At 46.4% G+C, this 25,347-nt stretch overlaps 1 protein-coding gene across 4 annotated transcripts in view; it reads left to right on the forward strand.

The window, feature by feature from the left end:
• Nucleotides 1–25,347, forward strand: part of LOC125716911 (small conductance calcium-activated potassium channel protein 2-like) — a 34,514-nt gene continuing 9,167 nt past the window's right edge. The window contains exons 1-5 of one of the 4 annotated variants that reach the window (XM_048989743.1): nucleotides 1–170; nucleotides 3,431–5,038; nucleotides 17,449–17,874; nucleotides 18,366–18,461; nucleotides 18,754–19,172. In XM_048989743.1, coding sequence (XP_048845700.1) covers nucleotides 3,977–5,038; nucleotides 17,449–17,874; nucleotides 18,366–18,461; nucleotides 18,754–19,172 — 2,003 coding nt within the window. In that variant the 5' untranslated portion in view covers nucleotides 1–170; nucleotides 3,431–3,976. Of the gene's footprint in view, nucleotides 5,039–17,448; nucleotides 17,875–18,365; nucleotides 18,462–18,753; nucleotides 19,173–25,347 lie in introns of all 4 variants that reach the window. The other 3 variants (XM_048989744.1, XM_048989745.1, XM_048989746.1) reach the window with 3 other exon arrangements.

A 25,347-nucleotide genomic window follows, 5' to 3' on the forward strand; every position in this document is an offset into this window, starting at 1 on the left:
CCTCTGGCGAGGGCAATGGTGACTGTTTTCTGTCTGCGTACAAACTCAGGAAGCCTTTCTGCCTCTCCCCACCCTATAAACACACACACGGACATTCCTCCAAGCCCATGTAGAGATTACCTCCAGGTTGCAGTCTTGTAGGAAGAAATGCGGCACTGGTACTAGAGAGGGTAAGTCAGTCTTTTTTCTTAGCTAAGGGACTAACAGTGCAACTGCGTCTACGGGTGCCACACGACAGTGTCATATGCTTTTGTAATAATAGCGTAATTACAGACGAGAAAGGTGCGTTAAACTGTACCAGTGCTCTCCGACAGGGGTCTGGGGGTGGGGGACACGTCTTTATAGAAGCCTTGACGGGAGGGGTACGTTCTTCGTAATGAACGTACCTTGCCACACGTATAAGTTGTGTTTCTATATTTTCAAACGTTAGTAAGCTGTGCCAAGAAGAATTTCCACCAGCCATGGTCACGTGACAATAAGTATTCTGATCTGATTAATGAGAATATTCGTTGGATAGGGGAAAAGGCATTTAGCCGCTACTCTGCCGTATAGTTCTACTCCTCCCCGCCTCATTTCGTTTTATTTATGTTGGGTTCCCAGTGCTGCTTTTACGCATGAAGAGCTAAATGGACTCGTTCTCATGGGGACCCTTCGCTTTTCTCTGACTCTGAGGCAAGCCGTGGCCTTCTACCAGTCTCTGCTCTGCTCTCTGCCGATGTACCGCTGTGCCGGTCATATGCAGCGACCGGTGGATTTCCCAAACCTCTCGGCTTGGCACTGCTTCCCCGTGGGGTGGTACGGAAGCGGGCTGTGTCCCCCGCCAAGCCTGAGTCACCCAACGCGGGCTGCCAATGGCTGTTGACTTTGCGCTCGTCTTCATCACGTTTGCTTGTTGGGTTTCTGCTTATCGAGGTTACAGCTTAACTTTTGTTTTGCCTTTATTTTATTTAAAAATAAATCCTGATTCAGACGGATACAACCACGATCAGCTATGGAGACTACGGTGTGATAAAATATAAATATTGTGCAAAGATGCGCACAGGTTGCATAATTTCTACTATAAAATTCCCTTTTGTGCAGATTTGTTCAGTGAATTTATCAGCAGTAATGTGGATTTCAGGCCAGATCATTTAAATGTTCCAGGACTGATTCTAATCCGTCGGTCTGTTTCACGGTGAAGCCCCAGTCTGACAGCGATTTGATTTCGGTATAGCTGCACATGTGCAGCACTGAAGGGCAGACCGTGTCTACGGCCAGTGTCCCCCCTGCTGACGAGGGAAAGTCATCTGCTTATGACAGGAGGATCCGTCAGACCCCCGAGCTCCCCAAGCCTCCTATGAATACTTAGATGAGCGGCTTATTTTCCAGCCGCAGACAAGGACTAATTTCTCTGCTGTTCAGCGCAGCTGCTTTCCGACTTAATTTAGCCACTCTTTTCTTTAAAACCCGCACAATCTCTTAGATCCATGTAGGCTACTGTGTTTTTCATAGAAGCGTTAAAAGCGGCACGCAGTCGTGGTTATGAATTTCGGTGCCGACTTGGGGTCACCCTCCGGGATGGTAGCCATCTTATTAATGGTCTGTATCATCAGCACCTGTTATGTTACAGATGCGAAATGGTTCAGGCAGGGTTCGATAAGCGGTGTCGCGTTTCCCGTGCTGGGGAGCCGCTGATGGCAGCCCGGCCGCTGGCGCTCCTGCTCACCACGTGCACGAGCTTCAGTTTCACAGTGTTCCACCCTCCGCTGTTTCTTCATCTGATCCCTCTTTTCACCTCCGCCCGCATGCTGCTTCATCCCTCTATCTCTTGGCAGTGCCCTCCTTCACAGCTTCCCTTCTCCTTCCTCAGTCTACACTCAACAGGTTAAAAACTGCTTGGTTACCATTCTATAGAAATTCGGTTTGGCTTTAAGGAATCAGTATTAACACGGCAAGAGTGATTGTTTAGTAACTTCAACCTATTCTTCCAATTGCACCGCGATGCCTCCTGCATATGAAATAGGCCTACCGCCTCAAGGGGGAGGTAGACTTATTCCTTTAAGCATCAACGTTAAGATACAATTAATAATATTGTTTTACGGGAAAGATTTGCTTTGTTCGCACGTTGTGTGATCACTTGCAAACACGTATTTGTTTATTTAGACAGATCTCGGGATTACTGCTTGACGTCATGGTGCACAGCAGACTTATTCTTGCTCTGACCAGAAATAACAACACCGAGGGTATAAACTAGTTTACATCCTATAAGGAAATATTTCATCTGAGTTCAACATGAGCTTAAATTCTCAGTCATCGCTAATGTTTTCATTGATGCTATGACTGGTCACAGACTGAACGGATGATGTTCGTGTCTACATCAATAACTTATTAATACGAGATACCATCACCTATCGACGAGTAACTGGTATTTACAGGACTCTCTGGGTGAAGTTCAACCAGCAGTTTCCCAGGGTTTGAAAAGAAACACTTTCACACGTTGTCTTTTTGCAAACATTTGCAGAATCAAATTTATTGAGATTATACTCAGAATTGCGATTGACAATCAAAGGATTAATGAAAAATATCATTAGCACAAACTGTAGGACAGCTGTGGACATCCTTCCACGACAGTCCTCCACAGATAGTCTAGTTTTCCAGGAACAAATATCCCATATAACAAAACGTCCGTGCGCTTATGTGAAAACAGTGGGATTTAGTCTAATTGGGTTTGCATCATGTCATTTTCTTGTGGAATATATTTCGAACATTGCCCGTAGGGATGCACCCAGACGCTAACCACCTCACAAAGACGCAACTTTATCGGGACAGTCAGTCCCAGTCCCTGACAGGTCTAAGTTTTAAAAGACGTCCCTGGGAGATCACAGAGAAACCTTCTCCTGTTTTATTACAGTTTATACACCAACTCGACGAGAATCCTCCTCTCCCTCCCCCCACACACTTTGAAAGCTGTTCTCGTTTACGTGTCAATTCTGTCTATTTCTGTCCTTGTCGCACTTTCATCAGGACCACGGGAAGCCCCACTCCCCTCCTCACCCATCTCCTCTTTGCTGCCACCGTTTATTTGTCATATCTGAATTAATTCGTCAAGCTCAGATGAAAAATAGATTAAATTCTAAAATAGTCACACCCAGTTTCCTCCGTGCGAGTCTTTTTTTTTTTTTTTTTAAATAACCTAATTCTTCATGACAAGGTTTCGTGTTTCGTTTGTCGTGCTGTGAGGAGCAAAAAACGCCTGTCTTTCTACGAAATGTTTAGAAGTAGTGAAATATTTAGACGAAGATTACGTTTTTATTAAGGGCACTTTTCTGGGTGGTATCTCTCGTCAATTTTTGGAGCATTACACATCGTATTTATGGATCCTCTTCACTTTCATTCGGCCGGGTTTTCCCCTTACCCAAATCACTTACAAGCTAATCATTTATTTTTACAGGACTTGTTGGACGATGACGTGGGCAGTTGCAATGCGACTCTTTTTAGTGAAACCTGCCTAATGCCTCATACTGCCGGAAACGCCTTAAACTTTCCCCTTGAACCCAGTTCTTGTGTACGGTATTCAAGAATATGTGGGTTTACAAATTATACAAATATATCTAAATGAAATCTGACCCGTCTTAATTTGTGAGAAATCAATGCGTAACCTTAATTATACATTTCCTTAAAAGCGCAAGGCTGTGATTGATCTATTAGGCAATTTGGGTGTTTTATTTGTGTTATTTTGTGAATAGGTGGACCGCCGTTCCACAATAATCTTTTATTAACGGAGAACTAATCACCAGTCGTTGAATAGTGGTAGGAATCTGGACTTCGGGCTGGTTTTGCTCATTCAGGCAGAGAGTTTACTAGACCTCAGTCATTTCTTACGGACCAGCATTCCTTAACTAGTCGCCTGGGTTTCCTAGTTCTTCACGGGGCTCTGTCCTGGCGAGGGGGATCCGGGCGGACCCGTTTGCATGAGAAGGCGGCGTGCAGTGACGTTATGAGGCTGGTCCTTGTAAAGCCCACCAATGAAACGGGCCGGCTCGATTCGACTGGGTCAGCCCGCAATGACAGGGTGCCCAAGCGTCCCAGCACTGGGGAGAAGCAACAACGGAGCGCCGCTTCTGGGGGGATGCGCCATCGCTACCCCGGTGCAGTGTCCCACCAGCAAACCACCATTCCGGAGCAACACCTTGGCACCTTAGCGCATCCCCAGAAGGGAGCGGCGAGTCCAGCCTCTTCGTTGTACAATTTACCGCCTCCCCCTCCACCGATCAGGCAGCGGAACCCCTCACTCTATCCTCAGAGTCACCGGGAGCCGCCGAGCCCCAGTTCCTCCACCCAGACAGGCAGCCTCCCGTCCATTGCCAGCAGAGGCTGCTTTCTCTCTAATCAGCGCCCCCACCTGCGCCAGAGTCTCGGGGACACAGCCGAAGTCTCCGCTCAGAAGTGCCAAGGCGATTCTTCCTGGGAGCGGAGCCCCCAGCCTCACGCCTTCGTACAACCCCCGCCGACGCTTTCGCCGGCGTCCGTCTGTGGAAACCAGGTCTGGGACTGCGATCGGCACCCCGGCACCTGTAACAGCAGAGGAGGCGGGGGACAGCAAGGGCGACAGCAGCAGCGTGGTTGGGCACTGCAGGAGACTCGGCATCTCCAAGCGCACCGGAGCGACCCTTCCTCGCAGGAGGCACGCCAGCCTACCGGTATAAACACAGGGGAGCCGCGTCCGTCTCAGTCTCAGGACCTGCAACAGCATCCACAGCCGCTCCTGCAAGCTCGGCAGCAGCGACTCGTAGGGAGCAGCCTGCCCAGCAACCGGGACCGGCGACCTGAGCACCGTGACCGCGAGAGGCTCACCGAGGTGGTCGCAAGCCAACGGACGCCTGATTCGCAGCGCCAGTGCCGCCGAGCCGCCGTGGACCCCCCCGGCCACCCGCTGGAGAGAGACGGATCTCCAGCCAGCAGCCGGAGGAGCAGCTCTCCATACTGCTCCAGCAGCCGTCTGTGGCCGGCGGCCGAGCCCCGTCCGGGCGAGTACCGGAGCGAAAAGGACGAACAGCAGGTACGCTTTATACATTTAAGCATGACTTGGTGCAGACCTTTCAATGTCACCCCAAATAGTTACAGGTTGCCCGCATGCCTCCCGTTTGCACAGCGGGAGATGAACAGGTGTGCTTATGCTTTCTAATAAAGTTCAGTCCAGTAGAGAGATTCTGGAAACTCCTCTAAAAAGCAGGTCGAGCGGGCCGTGAATTTTAAAATGCGCCGGTGCAAATGCATGCATTAATGCAAACAAATGTGCTAATTTGTTATGGGCGTGGGATCACTTGCTGGCATGGGAATGATATCTGGGGTATGTAAAACTTTTACGTTAAGTGTTTATATGTGTATCTGTGTATATGTTTCTTTTTTATTTGCTCTGGGCCTGAAGACAATTTCCTCTGCAACGGGGTTGTTGGTACGGAAATGAACACAGGGCGCCCTGTTTGGCAGACGCCACGAAATACATAATAAGATAATTTATCATGCATGCCTGTAGCGTGATGATACATTATATCTATTAATTGCATTGTTATGCATCATATGGTAAGATTATTAGGATTAATATAAAAAAATATATAACAAAAATCACATGCTGGCATAAAGCATTACGGAAATAATTTACAGCTGCGAATATTGCAGTCAAGTGTTTCAAAATGTTACAGTCCGGTTCAAAGACAGGTGGAGCAGTGACTTAATGGTTGGCATCGTAGCCCCACGTCTCTGTGGTTGTGGGTTCAGTTCCCTATTTTCTGTCATTATATTGGCATCCAGACTGTTTTGTGGTAATGATGACTGTCTTGTCATGCGACTGTGCGAATCCATATCCAGTCTTGTGTGGCGATAAGTATTACGTGAGGTCACTCCATGTGTGTTGTGGGTATTGGCCACACTGATCCCAGGTCAGCTGAAGCACAGCCTCTGTAAGGGCTGTTGCTGGTTCGCTTCGCTGGCCGAGGATGGCGGCTCGCCCGCTGTTTGTGTGCCTGCGTCAGATCTCCAGTCTCACGATCGTTATTCTGCTTCTTAATAAGCCGTTTGTTTTGATTATGTCACCGTTTCCCGCTTGTGCGTGGTGCCGCTTTCGAGGGTTACTTTCAAATGACATCCTTTGTTCGCCCTCCCCCACCTGGGCAGGTGTCTGATGGCGTCACATGTCAGATTAGATCCGATTAGCCACCTTTAAACTGAGTTTCCCTTACGGCTGGTCTCACGTCAAACCGGGTCGATTAAATCGAGAGCTGAAGGTGGATGAAACGTGTGCAAGTCCAGCCCTTGGGTTGGAGTGTCGGGAATGCAGAGGGGACTGACATCCCCAATTAGAGTTCCCCCCCTCTCATGGCCATCATCAATATCCTGTAAAATTAACTTTTTAAAATGTCCCAAAAATACCAGCTTACATTTTAACACTCCTATATTTTATGGGTCACGGAATTTAAAAATAATTTTCTGAAGCGTGTTTGAAATTCATTTAAAAGGGAGAGGGTCTTAATTTGACAAGAACTCTGGTTCTTGGGGGTGGAGTCCTCTTTGTCACACTGCCATGGAAGCAGCGGGTGTCGCGAGCATGAGCACTGGGCGTAATGGCCGTAACCTGAGGGTGAGAGCCTTCGTCCGGAAGCCAGACACGTCCCCAGCGAGGAACGTTGCTTGCACTGGGCACTGGGGCTTGGCTCTGGTGCTCATTGGGGGAGGGAGTGTGGGGAGGGTCACGCAGGATGCTCTATGTCGCCAATGTCCCAGGTGACGGGCTGTCATGTGAGATAGACTGGCAGGAAAATACAAACAGGATACCTCTTATTTAGTCTGTGTCGATGTCTTAGCTCCACCTGACCATTTCAACATGCATTTCTTAGATTCAGTCAGCCCCAGTGCATTCTGGGAGGTGACATTTTAGCGAACAATCTGTCGGGATCTGTATGCTGTAGGCCGCGAGCGTGAGTTCATGTGTTCCCCTGTGATTGTTGCTGTGTTGTACGGGGTGTGTGTCTCCGTTGTCAAGAGTCGCCTCCCAAACTCAAAACATTACAGTATAATGTGGAGGACACGACCTCTCCTTTTCTTGCCATTACGTGATCTTGCAGAGATAGCTCAGACCAGGGCTGTTCAATTCAACACAATCAGAGCGAGTGCAGCTCTCATCCAGCTAAAGAAAACAGCACCATTGTTAACCGGGGTCCCGTGGGACAAGGAACAAAGCTCATAACTAGAAACTTCCTGTGCTTACCTGAGCGCTGGGGTGTCAAAACAGCCGAGAGCACCGACACATTTCCCCTTCGGTGTCTGGCCTTGCTGGTGAGAATCAGTACAGAAATACACAGTCAAGTTACTTGGGAGGTTTTTTTGTGGTTTTGTTTCGTGTAACATCCACACCAAACCCAAAGCAGACAAACGGTTATTGTTCAACGCAGCAAAACATTCACAGAAACATAAATCAAAGTTTCCAAACTGATATTAAAAGGAGAGTGAGTTACCCAGTGTCCCCACAATGTAATAAAAAGCTGTTATTTTGACCTTGTGGGGACCACCTTTTCTGTCTCCACAAGGGGAATCACAATTTCCTAATAATCTGTGACTGCAATAGAAAACTATAAGTGCCAAGAGTTTTGCATTTAGTTTTTGGTTACTTATGGTTAAGGTTAGGGCTGGGTAGGAGTTAAGGTTGTCATTGTGGGTTGTCATTTTGGTCCCCACAAAGATATGAATACAACTGTCTGTGTGTGTGTGTGTGTGTGTGTGTGTGTGTGTGTGTGTGTGTGTGTGTGTCAGGTGGACGCCATCTTCATTTCTGTGCTGTGAAATCTGTAGGAATGAATGACTATATTTGGGGACATGAAGTACCCATTTGGATTAGCAGATAGACCTGGATTTCCACGGAGTCCATCAGGGAGAATTGTGTCCTTCAGAGCGAAGATGTGTGAATATGTCTGTACTGGTGAGCTGTCGTCCTAACCTCCAAAATCACTTCGGGCCACTAGACGCTGTCTGCCCCTGCGCTGTGACCTCCAAGCTCGCTCATACCTGCTTGTCTCACCGGGAGCAAGATTAAGATTAAGATTAAGATGTATTTTATTGGTCTCAGGGGGAACTTCTGGTGCATACTACAGGAAAATAAAGTGACGAAGAAAAACACAGAAAACAAGCAAACACACAGGAGCAGGCGGGTGCCTGAGACATCGCTGAAAGCGTGAAGGGTTTGACGGAACAGGGAAGGATGGAGTGGTCAAAGGGCATCACCATTCTATTCTAGAATTCATATTTATTTTTGCACCTTCCTGTAAAAGCAGCAGGTTTCAGATGCAGAATCAGACGTAACCTTATAATAAATATTTGCGTTTTGCTGTATTTCTGAGTCTGCCATGACTTTGATGTCGGTAAATAAATGATGAATGACTGACGGCGGAGTTCAAAATGTCACCAGGCACTGGTTTCACAACATGGGGGTGTTTCCTCTTTGCCATCAATATTTGCGGGACCACCCCACAGAGGGGGTGTTTCCTCTGTGTTGTTTTCCCATCACGCCCTCTGCTGTGACTTTCCCTCTGCTTGGAAAGGGAGCCCAGATATCTGTGTGTGTACTCTGGTCCAGGCCGTCTCTATATATACGGGTGACAGTGAAGGTTGGAGCCAGCGTGCATGTTTGGCCATTTGTCTGACAGCCCTGGAGCATTTTTCAGGGTTAAGGGTTTTCCTCAAGGGGCCTATTCTGGTGTGGCTATTCTGCTGACCATGGGATTCAAACTAGCAACCTCCTGGTTATAGGCAGAGGCGTACCCTGCTGATCCTGCCTCCGATATGGACTTTTCAGTTGTTCTTTAATATCATGGTAATTAACCTCTTGGCCGGCGTGTTACACACGCTACGTTGCACGTTCACCGTCCACTTCGTAATTGCATCATTTATCTTCTTCACGGAGATGAATGCGCAGGCTGAGACAGAGATGGATTCCCCCGCCTGTAATCCCAGACACGCTGGCCATTTTGTGTCCGTACAGCCCTGCCGTTTCTTTATACGCCGCATTCCAGCTCTGACGGCAGATCGACGGTAGCTCCCTAAAAGCCCACTGAGAAGAATTCAGACGGGTCTGATGCCTGTTCTGTGACCAGCACATTGCATGAGGGTGTTTTTGCGCACTGCATTGTTAACGAAGTCTGCGTCGCTTTCTGAGATAATAGTCTGTTTTCTTTCTCCTAGTCAATATTAGGGATTTTAATGACAGAGCAAACCGAACTTGTCTTTTTCTGACATTTTTCTTAGGCTTGTATCAGTTAGCAGTAATGCCCCAGGGTGTGTCAGATGCACCGGTAACACGCCGTTCCCCCTGAAACACCCCTTGCTTATTGTGATTGCTGTCTGGTCCTCCTACCCATGAGCAGGTCCTGCCAATCCATAGGGACCCCCTTGTCTTGATCTGTCCACAGTTCCCTGCTGGATTCTAGGACAGAGAATGATTTTGTGCTGCTCTTGATGGAGAGGAGGACTGCAGGCACAGGACCAGACGTTTCGGCGGTATCACCTGGCGCGCTCGCTGTCCCAGTCATACCTGCAGCAGCAGCTCCCTCTCCTCTCTGTTTTGTGGTCATCCCTCCTCTGCCTCAGAGCAAGAAAGGTCCCTCATCTTGTCACGGAGGGCAGCCCTGATGCTGTTTCCTTGTTTCCTGCTGATGTCACATGCTGCGATTCGTCATCTTGTCAGGTGATTACCGCTGTGGCTCGGGGCCATTAGGCAGTTTGCACTTGAACCTGCCCCATCTTCCTCTGCTGTGCCTTCAGTTTAAGATCAATCACATCAGACGTCAGAGGATACCCCGCGATCTTACCTTAAGAATTAAAGAAGCATTTATCTACTTGATGCAACGAGAATCTTGGTCCTGGCCTCGGATATGCGGCAGGGAATGTTCCTCAGCTCCCCCTTGTTCATTCTCACTTGACATAGACAAGCGGGATGTCACAGCTTTAGTTTTGTTGGTGGTACGAAAGGTCCGTCGCAACTGGCCAGGAAGTGACTTCACGGCAGTCATAGAAAAAGGCAGGGGAACGTGAGTCATCGGCATCAAAACAGGCAAGGCATCATGGGAGGCCCGAGTAAGCACAAATCCAATGTCCAGACACATTTCTTAAATTGGATTTGTGTGGCTCAGAGACACGCGAAGGGGGAAAGACAGAAGGTGGGAAGGAGTAGAGGAGGCGAGGAGGAAGTGTGGAGACCAGGGGCACTGCAGAAGGACTGTTACCCGGCTCGCAGACAGTCGGGGTGTGGCTGTCATGTCGGTGCCTTGGGGAAGCAATGCTGAAGCCCATTAAAATGTAGACACCGTGACCTTAAAGGAGCATTCAGGCCACTGGAGTGAGCCAGTCACGGTGCCTGACCGAGACTGATCCTCTGAGCCAGGCTCTCCCAGAGGATACACGTCTCTAGTTATTTTCGAGAGGGTGACTTTGCTGAACGCTGGTTATTTCGCCGATTTTTATTAAGGATGCCTCCTGTCGCATCCCTGTCTGTCTGTGACCGCATCGGGAAATCTCCCCCCTAGCCATGTGGAGCAGTATTTGTAATGTGTAGCTTGTGTTATTCCTGAAAACTCATCGGTCCATCAAACCAGGACAAACGTCTGCCAAGCCTTTCAGCTTGATTTCTGGCTACCAGGGGAGGCGTTTTAGGTGTTAGCAGTGGAAGCAGTGCTCCTGCTTAGAGCCTACATTGAGATTCGTGGTGCCTTAGAGGCCTTGTGGGTGTGAGGGGTTATGACAGCGATTTGAGGGCACAGCTGGACTTCCCACATCCTGCTGCTTGGGTCCATTTAGGCGACAGCAGAAGGTGACGTGAATGGACTGTGAATCTGGACACTTCCTGGATGACGGGGGCCCCTTTCGACAGGATGTGGTGTAAATGGCGACGCGTAAGTTGCCTCGCCGTGCTTCTACTGGCCCTGCAAGGCCTCTCCTCTTTCATCCTTTCAAGTGTTGTCACAGAGCGACAGGAAACACAGATACCATGACAGTGGGCGAGGTGTTAAAGCCAGATTTCGTAATTGTGCAGGTTTGACGGCATGAATCACAGGCAAGAAATGTTAATTCTGAAGCCCAGAGTGGAAAGGCTTTCCGTCATGTGCCAACACCATGATAAGCGTGAAGCAAAAAGGTCTCCTCAGGAGAAGGTCTCTGACACAGCAGTGAGCTGCAAGGACAGTGATGGACCATGAAGAGTCTGCCTGCATGGGGAATAGAGTTCATTGCTTTGGATTAATTGCACGGAGATAACGTCCTGGACTGCTGACTTTGCCCACAAGGCAGTGCTTTGTGGGAGATGTCGTACCACAAATCACGGAAAATTCGAATATTTGGCGGATGGTTTTTGGTTGTAATTGTTGGAAGTGAAATATTAGTGTGAAAACTCACGGAAGAATCATTTCACAATATTGCAACCTAGATGATGTGTAAACATGAAATTATTTTATTTCCTTAATTTAAAAACATATATATATAGCTCACGACATACCTCAGGGAGTGAGTGGACGAGTGAATGAGTGAGTGAGGGAGTGAGTGATTATATGAATCAGTGAATAAGCATGTGAATGAATGAGTTATGAGATGAATGAGTGATCATATCAGTCAATGACCTATTACATGAATCCGTGAATGTGTAATTATATGAATCAACGGGTGTGTCTGTGTATGAATGACTGATTATATAAATCAGGGAGTGAGCCTGTTCATAACTGACTGACTAATTATATGGATCAGTGTGATCATGTCAGTAAATGAGTGACTAATTATATGAATCAGTGAATGAGTGACTGAGTGATTATATGATAGTGTGTGAGCGTGTCCGTGAATCAGTGACTGATTATATGAATCAGTGAATGAGTGACTAATTATATGAATCAGTGAATGAGTGACCTGTGAACGAGTAACTGATTATGTGATAGTTTTTCTAAGTCGTTTTGGTACATTTCTTAGATCAGGAATTAAATTCTCATAACTACTTGTAAAACCTCCACATCATCGATTCACTTGTGCACATCATAAATGCAAAAGTCTCGTTCTTTGGTCAAATTGGAAATGCTATGGCACAGTCATGCGGATGATTATGTACAATCATCTGCTGATTCCTACATTATCAAATGTTTATGTCATGTTGGTCAAAATGGTAAAAATTATACTGGTACTGTTAAATAGTCTAGGCATTACTTCATTTTATATGTCATTACATGCGAAATGGTTGAACCTGTTGTCATAATCTTTCAAGAATATTGTCTAATATCTCCGTTACAGTTTTTTTTTATATAAATATGTCCTGAATTGATGAATTTCTCTCAGTTGAATCTTGACTTTGACCAATACAGGGGAATGTTTGAAGTGTTAGATCGGGAAATGATCAACTAGCTCTCTAAAATAGCTCAGAGGTGCATCCCGTGAACCTTCAGTTGACAGAAATATAGTGATAGAGCGCAAAACAATGTTACAATTTAGCAATGGAAGAACAAGGAAACAAGGAAATGAACAAGGTCAGCAGCCAATTAGAAGGAGAGGAGTAAGGCTGCGCGAAGGAAAGGTAGGGAGGTAAAACCGAGGAAGAGGTAGAGACGTTCTCAGTCATGGCCTTACAATGGCCGAGGCCGGTCGAAGGGTGCAGCCGAATGCTGGGAGAACAACCGTGTTCTCAATCAGTCAAATATTTTGCAGAGAAAACAGGTATACAATCCAACATTGTGTACTGTGCACTATATACACTATACAATATGCACTATACACTATAATGTTACATATTACAGTATTTCACTTACATTTAATATTATACGGTAGGTATATTTTATTCGGTTACATACATACATACACACACACACACGCATGCATATATATATATATATATATATATATATATATATATATATATATATATATATATATATATATATATATATATATATACACACACATTGTATATGTAACTTTATACCGCTGAAATTGATATATACCATACAGAAAAAAATACAACGTAGTGCATTTTCAATCGTTGTCATCAAAACCTTAGTTCACATCGGAAAATACTTACTGGGTGCACTGTTCTATTGAAAACATGGGTAAGTATTTTGAACATCTTGTTCATGAACAATGACACAAGGTCTTTTCATTCTGATGGCACTGACATAAATATTAACTTTTGTGGGATAAACTAAGGATTTTGAGGAAGTTACAGGCTTTTGCAGGTAATCAGTCCATCGTGTGGTGCTGTTTGTATGAATTGTTTCGAGAAATGCACTTACTGTTTTGCAAATGTTGCAGATGATTCGAGAAATATACCAAAGCTACTGCAATCAGTGAGTGAATGAGAAAGTGAGTGAGTATCTGAATCAGTGAGTAACCATGTCCATGAATGAATGACTGTTTATATGACTCAGTGTGAGCTTGTCTTGGAATGAGTGACTGATTATATGAATCAGGGTGACCATGTCAATCAGTGAGTGACACATTATATAAATCTGTGTGAGCACATCAATGAATGAATCATTACATGAATCAGTGAGTGAGAGTTTCAGTGAATGAGTGAGTAAATCATTGTGAACATGTCAGTGAATGAGTGACTACTTGTATAAACCAGTTTGTGCGTGTCACTGAATGAATGATTACATGAATTGGTGAGTGAGCATATCACTGAATGAATGATTACATGAACTGGTCAGTGAGCGTGTGTCACTGAGTGAATGATTACATGAATTGGTGAGTGAGCGTGTCACTGAATGAACAATTACATGAATTGATGAGTGAGTGTATCACCGAATGAATGATTACATGAATTGGTGAGTGAGTGTGTTAGTGAATTGTTCTACTTAGGAATTTGAGAATCTGATAAACAAGATCAGCAGGATGACTCTCAGCACGTGGAGAGCTGAAATGGGAGGTAGCTCACCCCACCCCCCGGGCTCTTGGTCATGGACTGTCAGCGCAGATGTTGCAACTCTCTGCCACACCGCTGTATGGGGGCGGTCAGTGGGGGAGGGGTGGTTGACAATTGGAGGCGTGTCACACGGGTTTGACTTGACAGCACTGGTAGTTTGTGGGTGGTTTTACTGGAAAGTGAAATGTATCACCTCCTCAACAAATGTGCTTCTAAGCAGGCTTTAGAGAACGAGGAGGCCTTGGGTTTGCGTCGATTCTGTGGGTCCAGCATCTTCTCAGCAGCACCAGCAGTGAACATGCAGGCAGTTCGCTTCACAGACAGGCGTAGTGCAAATCCAGCTGCTCACAGTCAGTGGAAGCCCTTTTCGCACCCAGCTCGGTGCGTGTCCTCCATTGCCATCGCTCTCCTGAGCCAGTCTATTATTACATAAGAACTCCTTTGATGGGTTTAAGAACTATTAAGCTATTTAAAGCAATAATGGGATTAGTGGGATATAGCAGCGTTCCACCATTTCTCTTGAGACAGTGCAGGGTCAAAACGTCAGAAAAGAACAGAAGCCTTTGCTCTGATATACTGGGACTTTATTGTGAAGAGTAGTCAGAGCTGTGGGTAGATTATGGTCCCGTGCTTTGAGACTTTGGTACAGACTTTGGCTGTAGGAAATTCACATGTTCGTTCAAGAAGAGTATTGGTCAAACCCACTGTTGCACATCATTTGCCAGTTGTTGTCTGCATTCTGTCTTAATGGCAACCTTTTCATGCTACCCCGCTGTCTGGCTCAGCAGAGCTAAGCTTCTATACCTGTGACTGGAAGGCTTTGGTTGGAATAGTGGCACGTTTTTGGGTCCTTGAGCAAAGTCATAACCCCCCCCAGCTCCATGGGTCTGCTTGCAGGTGGGTAGCCTTGGCTGCCATCCTTGTTCTCTCCTATATGTGTGTCACAGGAGAGCAAAATGGGGTAGGAAAAAAAAGAGAATTTCCCCAGAGGGATCAATAACAGTGTCATTATCATCAAGCAAACGCAATCTCGAAAATGCATGCTTTAAAACTGCAGGAGCAGGTGTACTTCTAATATAGAAAGTGCTGTAACAAAAACAGAGGTTTTGAAATGGACAAGGAATACGTGGCATTCTGGGTAGGCCTGCGCGCCGTCCTAGGGCATCCATGAACTATCATAAGGAAAAGGTCATATTCCTCAGCAGGAATATGTTTCTCTCTCCTCCCTCCATCAGCCTGCCTGGTTGTTAGTCTGTGAGCCCACCTGTCCATCATTCCTTCAGTCTCTCCATCCCCCCTCCCTCTACCCTTACCCCCTCCCCGTAAATCAGCCTTCGGACAGATAAGGAGAAGCCAATTCAGCAGGTCAGAAACCACGAATCTGCTGGTGTCCTTCTCTCTGTCCTGATACACTGCGTATTTGTGTTTAACCTTCGTCTCACCACGTGCAGCCAGGCACGCGCTCTCAGGCTGGGCTGCGTAGGGACTGCGTATAATGTGCAATAAGCTGAACCGTTACTCACCATATGTCACCAATTTTGGTACAAGTCTAAAATCTGCTCCCCGCAGTGTTTCACAGGGGATTCAAAATATGGGCTTTTCATCGTACATTAATTGCACGTGTGTTGTGTTTTCACTCAGATTTATCGTTAATCTGAATTTTTAGGTCTTCTATTTCTGCTTTTGGCATATGGAACAATCCATTATATTTATACTTTTTTCTTACACAGTGGCTTAGAGAAGATGTTTCGGCATAATGGTAAGAAGGAATCGCTCATGTGAATAAGAAAGTACACCCTCTTTCAGTTCTACGGTTTTGTGTAACGGGACATAATGAAAAAAAACTCTGGTCCATACTGGACTGTAAAAGTATTTAAATCTAACCTCAGGTGTAAAACGATACAAAACAGATTTCACTGTGTCATTATTTATTTAGCGAAAATGAAGCCTAAATTGAGAAGGCGTGTGTGAAAATCTAAGTGCATCCCGTGATTCAATAGCCTGTAGAACCACCATTAGCTGCAATAACTTAAAGTCATCATTTTCTGTATGACTTTATGAGTTTCTCATATCATTGTGGAGGAATTTCGGCCGACTCTTCTTCACAACGTTGCTCCGGTTCATTGAGGTTTGCAGGCATCCTTTTATACTCTCTTAAGGTCCCACCACAGCCTTTCAACTTGCTTGAGGTCTGGGCCATTTCAACACCTTGATTCCTTTCTTTTTCAGCCGTTCTGTTGTAGATTTGCTGGTGTGCTTGGGATCATTGTCCTCTTGCATGACCCAATTTCGGCCAAACTTTAGCTGTCGGACAGATGGCCTCACATTTAACTCTACAATACTTTGGTGTTCATGGTTGACTCAATGACTGCAAGGTGCCCAGGTCCTGTGGCTGCAAAACAAGCCCAAATAATCACTGTGCTCAACAGTATGTGTTTGTCCTGATATGCTGTGTTTGGTTTTCGTCAAACATTGCACTATGCATTAGGGCCACTTTGGTCTCATCTGTCCAAAGGACATTGTTATGGTTTGTTCAAATGCAGCTTTGCAAACCAAAACCGTGCTGCCATGTTCTTTTCAGAGAGAAGAGGCTTTGTCCTGGCAAACAAGCCATACTTGTTCAGTCTTTTTCTAATTGTCATTATGTCTTTTACATTCTGACTGAGGCCTGTAGAGTCTGAGATTTCTCTGAGTATCGCACAGTCTGACCTTGTGGTGAATTTGCTGGGACGTCCACTCTGGGAAAACTGGCAACTGTCTTGAATGTTTCCCACTTGTGAACAGTCTTTCTTCTGTAGAATGATGGACTTCAGATTGTTTGGAAATGGCGTTATGACCAATCCCAGACTGATGGGCAGCAGCAGTTGCTTCTCTAAGGTTTCATTGCTGAAGTCTTTCCTCCTTGGTTAACAAACACCTGAATGCTCTAGACCAGCAAACTGCCAAAGCTTCTGCTTTTATAGAGGTGGTCACACTTGCTGATGATCAATTAATCAGGTGCATTTGATTAGCAGCACCTGGCTGTTACTTACCCTCTGAATTCCTATGGAAGCAGTAAGGGTGTACTTAATTTTTCACACACTGATTCTGCATTTTGGCTTAGTTTTTGTTAAATAATGACGCAGTGTAATATGTCATGTGTTGTTCATCTGAGGTTGTATTTTCCTAATTTTAAGGTCTGCTAAGGACCAGATGATATTTTATTATGTCCTGATATATAAAACCTTAGAACTGACTTCCTCTTTCAGATGAATGTAGCTCTCAAACTCACACACCAAACGGCAGCCGAACAATGATGTCCAAACCAGAACTCCTGTAGGGAATGTCAGGCCCAATGTGTTTATGAGTAACCAGGACAGCTGGTTCAGCCTGGACCTCACGATATTTCATTGTACCTCTCTCTGTAATTTGGTACATGATCCAGGATTGGCTAAAGCTGACTTAAACCATGCCCATCTAAATATCTCTACCCTGACACATGTGATATCCTGACTACAACCACATAGTGACAGCCCTACCTCATTTTCGCCAAGCAGGTTGATGCTGAAGCCACAACGCTGAGCCATGCTGGATCCAGGCTGCTTCTTCAGCAGAGCGCCGACACCTGCCCTGAGATAGCCATGAGCAGCTGCCGGTACAACGGGGGAGTAGGGAGGCCCCCGGGTGGCGAGCTGGACTCTGAGATGCAGCCCCTGCAAACCCTGCGTAGCCCCGGCCTGGAGGTCGTGGTTTCCAAGGGTAATGGCGAGGACCCCAGCAAGGCGTCCAGTGAGAGCCTGGCCAGAGAGGGCACCAGCGCACCGCAGAAAAAGAACAAGGACATCGGATACAAGCTGGGCCACCGGAGGGCGCTCTTCGAGAAGCGAAAGCGGCTTAGTGACTATGCCCTGATATTTGGAATGTTTGGGATCGTCGTCATGGTGACGGAGACAGAGCTCTCCTGGGGTGTCTACACTAAGGTTGGTATGCATTCAGCCGTTTCCTTAAGGAGTACTTACAGCAGGTACAAGTTTAAACAAAAACAGCTATGATGTTCTCCTGTTGAAACCACATGTTACTAGGTGAAAGAGGACATCACCAAAGCACCACTCCTTAATACAAAGGCTGCCAATATCAAGTAAATGTGTTGGTGGCATGTAGGGGTTAAATGGTCAGGAGGACTGACTCCTGCTGTCCCAGACGCAGGTGTTACTCAGGGAGCAGTGTGGTGGAGCGGGCTAGTGTGCTCATAGCTCCCTCCACTGCACAGTGAAGCCAATCGAGGCCATGGATGTTGAGGTTAGCTTAAAAGTGATAAGGCCCATCAGCTCAGGCAGGGGTCCAGCTTACTATAACACGATTGTTAGTGGCACCAGAGTCAAATACATGGGGCCACACAGGGCCTGGACAGGCAGAGGACACAGACGATAGACTCTAATGCCGACGTGTGCTGTCTCTCTTTGTTCTGCAGGAGTCTTCATACTCATTTGCACTGAAATGCCTTATCAGCCTCTCCACTGTTATCCTGCTCGGCCTCATTATCATGTATCACGCTCGGGAAATCCAGGTGAGTCACTGACTAATGGGCTCAAGGCCTACCAGGCTAATGGGCTAACAGGCTAACGGCCTGAAACGCTAACAACCTAATGGGCTAACAGCCTAAAATGCTAACAGCCTAATGGGCTAAAAGGCTAATGGCCAAATGGACTAACAGGCTAACAGTGTAAAAAGCTAACAACGTAATGGGCTAACAGGTAACAGCCTGAAATGCTAACAGCCTAATGGACTAACAGGCTAAAAGCCTAATGGACTAACAGGCAAACAGCCTAATTGGCTAACGGGCTCTCGCGTCCCTGCAGCTGTTCATGGTTGACAACGGGGCAGATGACTGGAGGATCGCCATGACCTACGAGCGAATCTTCTTCATTGTGCTGGAGCTGCTGGGCTGCGCCATCCACCCCATCCCGGGCCAGTACTTCTTCACCTGGACGGCACGCCTGGCCTTCACCTACACACCCTCCGTGGCTGTAGCAGACGTGGACGTCATCCTGTCCATCCCCATGTTCCTGCGGCTCTACCTGATTGGTCGCGTCATGCTCCTTCACAGTAAGCTCTTCACGGACGCCTCATCGCGCAGCATCGGCGCCCTCAACAAGATCAACTTCAACACGCGCTTCGTTATGAAGACTCTCATGACCATCTGCCCTGGGACAGTACTGCTGGTCTTCAGTATCTCCTCCTGGATCATCGCCGCGTGGACCGTGCGCGTCTGTGAGAGGTACGCCCTCCAACCTTTGGTCTGAGTGGGCATGTCTCACATCTCCGGCTCCACCCGCATTTTGAGGGTAGACCACATGTTACATTACATCACACATCGTGTTAGGCCACGCCTCAGACTAAACCACATGTCACATCACACATCGTGTTAGGCCACGCCTCAGACAAAATTACATGTCGCATCACACATTGTGTTAGGCCACGCCTCAGGCTAAACCACATGTCACATCACACATCGTGTTAGGCCACGTCTCAGACTAAACCACGTCACATCACACATCATGTTAGGCCACGTCTCAGACTAAACCACATGTCACATCACACATCGTGTTAGGCCACGTCTCAGACTAAACCACATGTCACATCACACATCGTGTAAGGCCACGCCTCAGACTAAACCACATGTCACATCACACATCGTGTTAGGCCACGCCTCAGACAAAATTACATGTCGCATCACACATTGTGTTAGGCCACGCCTCAGACAAAACTACATGTCGCATTACACATCGTGTTAGGCCACGTCTCAGACTAAACCACATGTCACATCACACATCGTGTTAGGCCACGCCTCAGACAAAATTACATGTCGCATCACACATTGTGTTAGGCCACGCCTCAGACAAAACTACATGTCGCATTACACATCGTGTTAGGCCACGTCTCAGACTAAACCACGTCACATCACACACCGTGTTAGGCCACGTCTCAGACTAAACCACATGTCACATCACACATCGTGTTAGGCCACGTCTCAGACTAAACCACATGTCACATCACACATCGTGTAAGGCCACGCCTCAGACTAAACCACATGTCACATCACACATCGTGTTAGGCCACGCCTCAGACAAAATTACATGTCGCATCACACATTGTGTTAGGCCACGCCTCAGACAAAACTACATGTCGCATTACACATCGTGTTAGGCCACGTCTCAGACTAAACCACATGTCACATCACACATCGTGTAAGGCCACGCCTCAGACTAAACCACATGTCACATCACACATCGTGTTAGGCCACGCCTCAGACAAAATTACATGTCGCATCACACATTGTGTTAGGCCACGCCTCAGACAAAACTACATGTCGCATTACACATCGTGTTAGGCCACGTCTCAGACTAAACCACATGTCACATCACACATCGTGTTAGGCCACGCCTCAGACAAAACTACATGTCGCTTCACACATTGTGTTAGGCCACGCCTCAGGCTAAACCCCATGTCACATCACATACAGCAGTGAGCATGTAGGTCACAGACAAACATGTATGTAAAAGACAAGGTTCAATGCAGTACACATAGTGCGAACAAGTAAACGCTGTGGAAACAAATGTAAACAGTATACAGTACACAGATAGAATCTTGAAAAACAGAACATTATGGAATATTAATGAAATAAATCAATATAAATAAAATGAAAGTAATAAATAAATTAGCAGAGCTAATGTGCAATTAAGAAAACAAATAAAAAAGATAGCATTGAGCTTTTACTACTGCAAGATGGGTTGTTTCCTGGCGTGTTATGGCTGGGGGTGACGATGGGGGTGGGAGTGGCCCAGTGGGGAGGAGCCTTTGTAGTGTCTGGCCACAGCGGGCAGGAATGATCCTAAGTAGTGTTTTGTGTTACGTTAGCCCACGCCGTAGGCTAAGTCAAATGTCACATCACATCACGCATTATCTTACGTGTTAGGCCATGGCTCAGGCTAAGCCACATGTCACATCCTCAGGCTAAGCCGCATGTCACATCACACATTATCTTATGTGTTAGGCCACGCCTCAGGCTAAGCAACATGTCACATCACACATTATCTTATGTCTTAGGCCACGCCTCAGGCTAAGCAACATGTCACATCACACATTATCTTATGTGTTAGGCCACACTTCAGGCTAAGCAACATGTCACATCACACATTATCTTATGTGTTAGGCCATGACTCAGGCTAAGCAACATGTCACATCACACATTATCTTATGTGTTAGGCCACACCTCAGGCTAAGCCACATGTCACATCACACATTATCTTATGTCTTAGGCCACGCCTCAGGCTAAGCAACATGTCACATCACACATTATCTTATGTGTTAGGCCACACTTCAGGCTAAGCAACATGTCACATCACACATTATCTTATGTGTTAGGCCATGGCTCAGGCTAAGCAACATGTCACATCACACATTATCTTATGTGTTAGGCCACACCTCAGGCTAAGCCGCATGTCACATCACACATTATCTTATGTGTTAGGCCACACCTCAGGCTAAGCGACATGTCACATCACACATTATCTTATGTGTTAGGCCACACCTCAAGCTAAGCCACATGTCACATCACATCACATTTTGTCCTACCGGTTGCACTATGCCTCAGGCTAAACTACTTCTTAGAATTAGATGAGCATGTAGATCACAGACAAACATGTTTGTAAAAGACAAGGTTCAATGCAGTACACATAGTGTGAACAAGTAAACGCTGTGGAAACAAATGTAAACAGTATACAGTACACAGATAGAATCTTGAAAAACAGAACATTATGGAATATTCATGAAATAAATCAATATAAATAAAATGAAAGTAATAAATAAATTAGCAGAGATAATGTGCAAATAAGAAAACAAATAAACTACTGCAAAATGGGTTGTTTCCTGGCGTGTTATGGCTGGGGGTGACGATGGGGGTGGGAGTGGCCCAGTGGGAGGAGCCTTTGTAGTGTTTGGCCGCAGCGGGTGGAAATGATCCCCAGTAATGATTTGTGTTACTTGTTAGCCCACGCCTTAGGCTAAGCCACATCACATCATATCACACATTATGCTACTTGTTAGCCCACGCCTTAGGCTAAGCCACATCACATCATATCACACATTATGCTACTTGTTAGCCCACGCCTTAGGCTAAGCCACATCACATCAAATCACAGATTATGCTACTTGTTAGCCCACGCCTTAGGTTAAGCCACATCACATCATATCACACATTATGCTACTTGTTAGCCCACGCCTTAGGCTAAGCCACATCACATCATATCACACATTATGCTACTTGTTAGCCCATGCCTTAGGCTAAGCCACATCACATTAAATCACACATTATGTTACTTGTTAGCCCACGCCTTAGGCTAAGCCACATCACATCATATCACACATTATGTTACTTGTTAGCCCATGCCTTAGGCTAAGCCACATCACATTAAATCACGCATTATGCTACTTGTTAGCCCACGCCTTAGGCTAAGCCACATCACATCATATCACACATTATGCTACTTGTTAGCCCACGCCTTAGGCTAAGCCACATCACATCATATCACACATTATGCTACTTGTTAGCCCACGCCTTAGGCTAAGCCACATCACATTACATCGCACACTATCTTACATGTTAGGCCACGCTTCAGGCTAAGCCACAGTATTACATATCAGGTTGCATATTAGGCCACGCGTTAGACCAGTGTTTCCCAAGCCGGCCCTCAGTGACCCACAGATGGTCCACGTTTTTGCTCCCTCCCAGCTCCCAGCAAAAATGTGGACTATCTGTGAGTCCTTGAGAACCAGATTGGAAAATACTGCCTTAGACCACGTGGTACATCACACATTATGTTACATGTCAGGCCACCTTAGGTCACATGTGTGTCACACTGCAGATCAGCAATACCCTGTGAACTGTGACTGATGCCCCCTTTCCGCTGCGTGAGCAACTTTTCCTAATGCCTCGCGCCCTCAGGAGGACAGGTGGAGCAGAGGAGCAGGTAGAGAGTATGTCTGGGCTGGATAGGTAGAGGTGATCCGCAGGAGAGGCGCTACAACGTCACATGACGCTGTGAACTGTTCAGGTGCAGGCTGCCGCAGTGCATGCTGGGAGCTCGCTAGCCTCTTCTTGCAGCTGCCGAATGACCTGTGCGTTTGTGTGAGTGTCACTCATGGCTGTACTTTCTGTCTTCCTACTCTGCACCTGCGGGATACCGTAGGGGAACCATGTGAGTCCTCGCTCTCTCCCCCCATGGAAAAGCAGACATCACGTCACTGAGCTGGTGCCACTGAAGCCTCGCTCTGCGGGGAAGAGGGGGGGCTGGGATCAGAGCACACAGGCCAGGTCATCAGGCCAGACGGTCACATGGTTCAAATAGTCATGTAGACTCAGGGTCACACAGTCAGAATCGCACGGCTTGGACAGTTACACGGTTCACACATGTACAGAGATACACAGTTACAAAGCACTAAGCAGCGAGGTATCAACCCCCCCCCCCCCCCCCCCCCAGACAGCAGACACCTTCAGGGTCTGGCCCAGTTACTAGTCACCCCAACAGTGAGCGGAACCTCACGATATGTATCAGTCAACATATCGGTATCAGTCGATGTTTGTAGAAAAGCAAGACATCGGCATCAGTCTGATGTGTGTCAATCTTGGCCGATATTTAGATTTAAGTCAGTAGTTCAAGTTAGCAGTTTCACTACGGATCTGTGGAGCTCAGCGGTTAGCCAGTTAACAGGTATCGGTAATATTAGACAAAAATGGGTATCGGCCAAAATTCCCACATCGGTGCACCTCTAGCAGTGCCACTTCTGTTCCATATGTGTGATGGGGGTGAAGAATTTAGTGAAACAGAGGAGGGTCCTCCAAGCCGCGTCCATTACACGTCCTCGAGATTACACTCCTTCACATGCTTTTCCAGAGTGTCTCCAGTGTAGCAGTGTGCTGTCCCCTCCATTATGCAAATGTCGTCTTGGCTGACCCTGCCTGCGAAGCGTCTCATTCGACATCTTTCATCCCGTTCAGCTCGCCTTGCTGGCTGAGGTTTGCTCACCAGAAGCATAAGTCACTTCACTGGCTAGATAAGGGTAGACCTGAGGAAGATGGAGACAGTCCAGAGGTGGAGCGGACGACTCTAGACGTTCAACTGAGATCTCCCAAGTCCTGCGAATGGGGCTAAAGGCAGCTGAGCCAACTGACTGGACTGAGTGTTGATACCTCAACAAAGATAACCTGTAGACCTGATCTTCAGAGGTGTTTCTGCAGCATCCTTCTTTATCTTGGTGACCTGGATGGACACAGTGACTCCCTAGAATACACTGTGGCTATGTTTGATGGGGAAAAAAGCAGCTGCAAAGAATTCTGGGAAGTCTTTATGATTAATGATACCTATTATGATTTTTATGCTTTTGCTCACCTTTAAATGGGCACCATCAGTAGCATAATTTAAATCAATTATTTGGCAGCAGTCAGGAAAATATATTTAATAATTAGGAATAAGTGCAAGCTTATTTTTATGTAAAATTAATACTAGGCAGCTGCATAATCCTATATAGTGTACATTAATATCTGATTAAAAGAGGACAGATTATTAATGAGTTCTTTGCATGAGTTCAAAAGTCCTGCTTTCCCTTTTTAACACCTTTGTGATGTTTTTAATTAACTTTAAACAGGATCATGCTAATCGTGCAGACGCTTGAAATAGAATACTGATTTTATTTTGAATGTTGACTAATGAAATGGGAACAATATACCTTTTAAATATACTATATAAATATAATGTAGACGAATGTGCACTAATTCATGAAGTACACAGTGAAAAGATTTAATTATTTTGCATTTGATTATCCTCAGGATAATAAGCCTCAGTGCCTCTGTCCCGGCTGCATAATATCACACATGGTGATATATAGCGTCATTATATACGGGAAAGCAGGTGTTTCGTCTGTGTCGACAGACGGGTGTCTTGTTCGATAATTAAGACATTGGGACAGTTCTCTGTTTTAAGGTTGTGTCGGGTCAGCGGAGCGGTTGGCATTTCGTCTTCACGGCAGTAAATGGAGGCTGCGGCTGCCACTATCTACCTCGGAGTAGGCGTGGATATTTTAACAGGCTCCTGCGGATCGGCGGTGGAAGGAGAGGCAGGGAGGATGCAAGCGGACAAAGCGTGGGGCTTCTCGCTCCAGTAACACAACGCCCGCTGATGGATGAGTGGCTCCTCCGGGAGGGATGCTAGGGTGCAGTCCGAAGCTTTCAGAGGATTCGGAGCAGGCTTGTTATTCTTGGCTGCAAGTCAGCGCTCCAGCTCAGGCTGAAGCAGACGGCGCTTAAAAGACATCTGAAACCTGACAGCGAATGCTATCGTACTTTAAAGGTTTAAAGGGGAATTGATTAACAATTTCAGCGAAAGCTCGTTTTTTGC

The sequence above is a fragment of the Brienomyrus brachyistius genome, chromosome 21, assembly GCF_023856365.1.
Source record: "Brienomyrus brachyistius isolate T26 chromosome 21, BBRACH_0.4, whole genome shotgun sequence".
NCBI lineage: Eukaryota > Metazoa > Chordata > Actinopteri > Osteoglossiformes > Mormyridae > Brienomyrus > Brienomyrus brachyistius.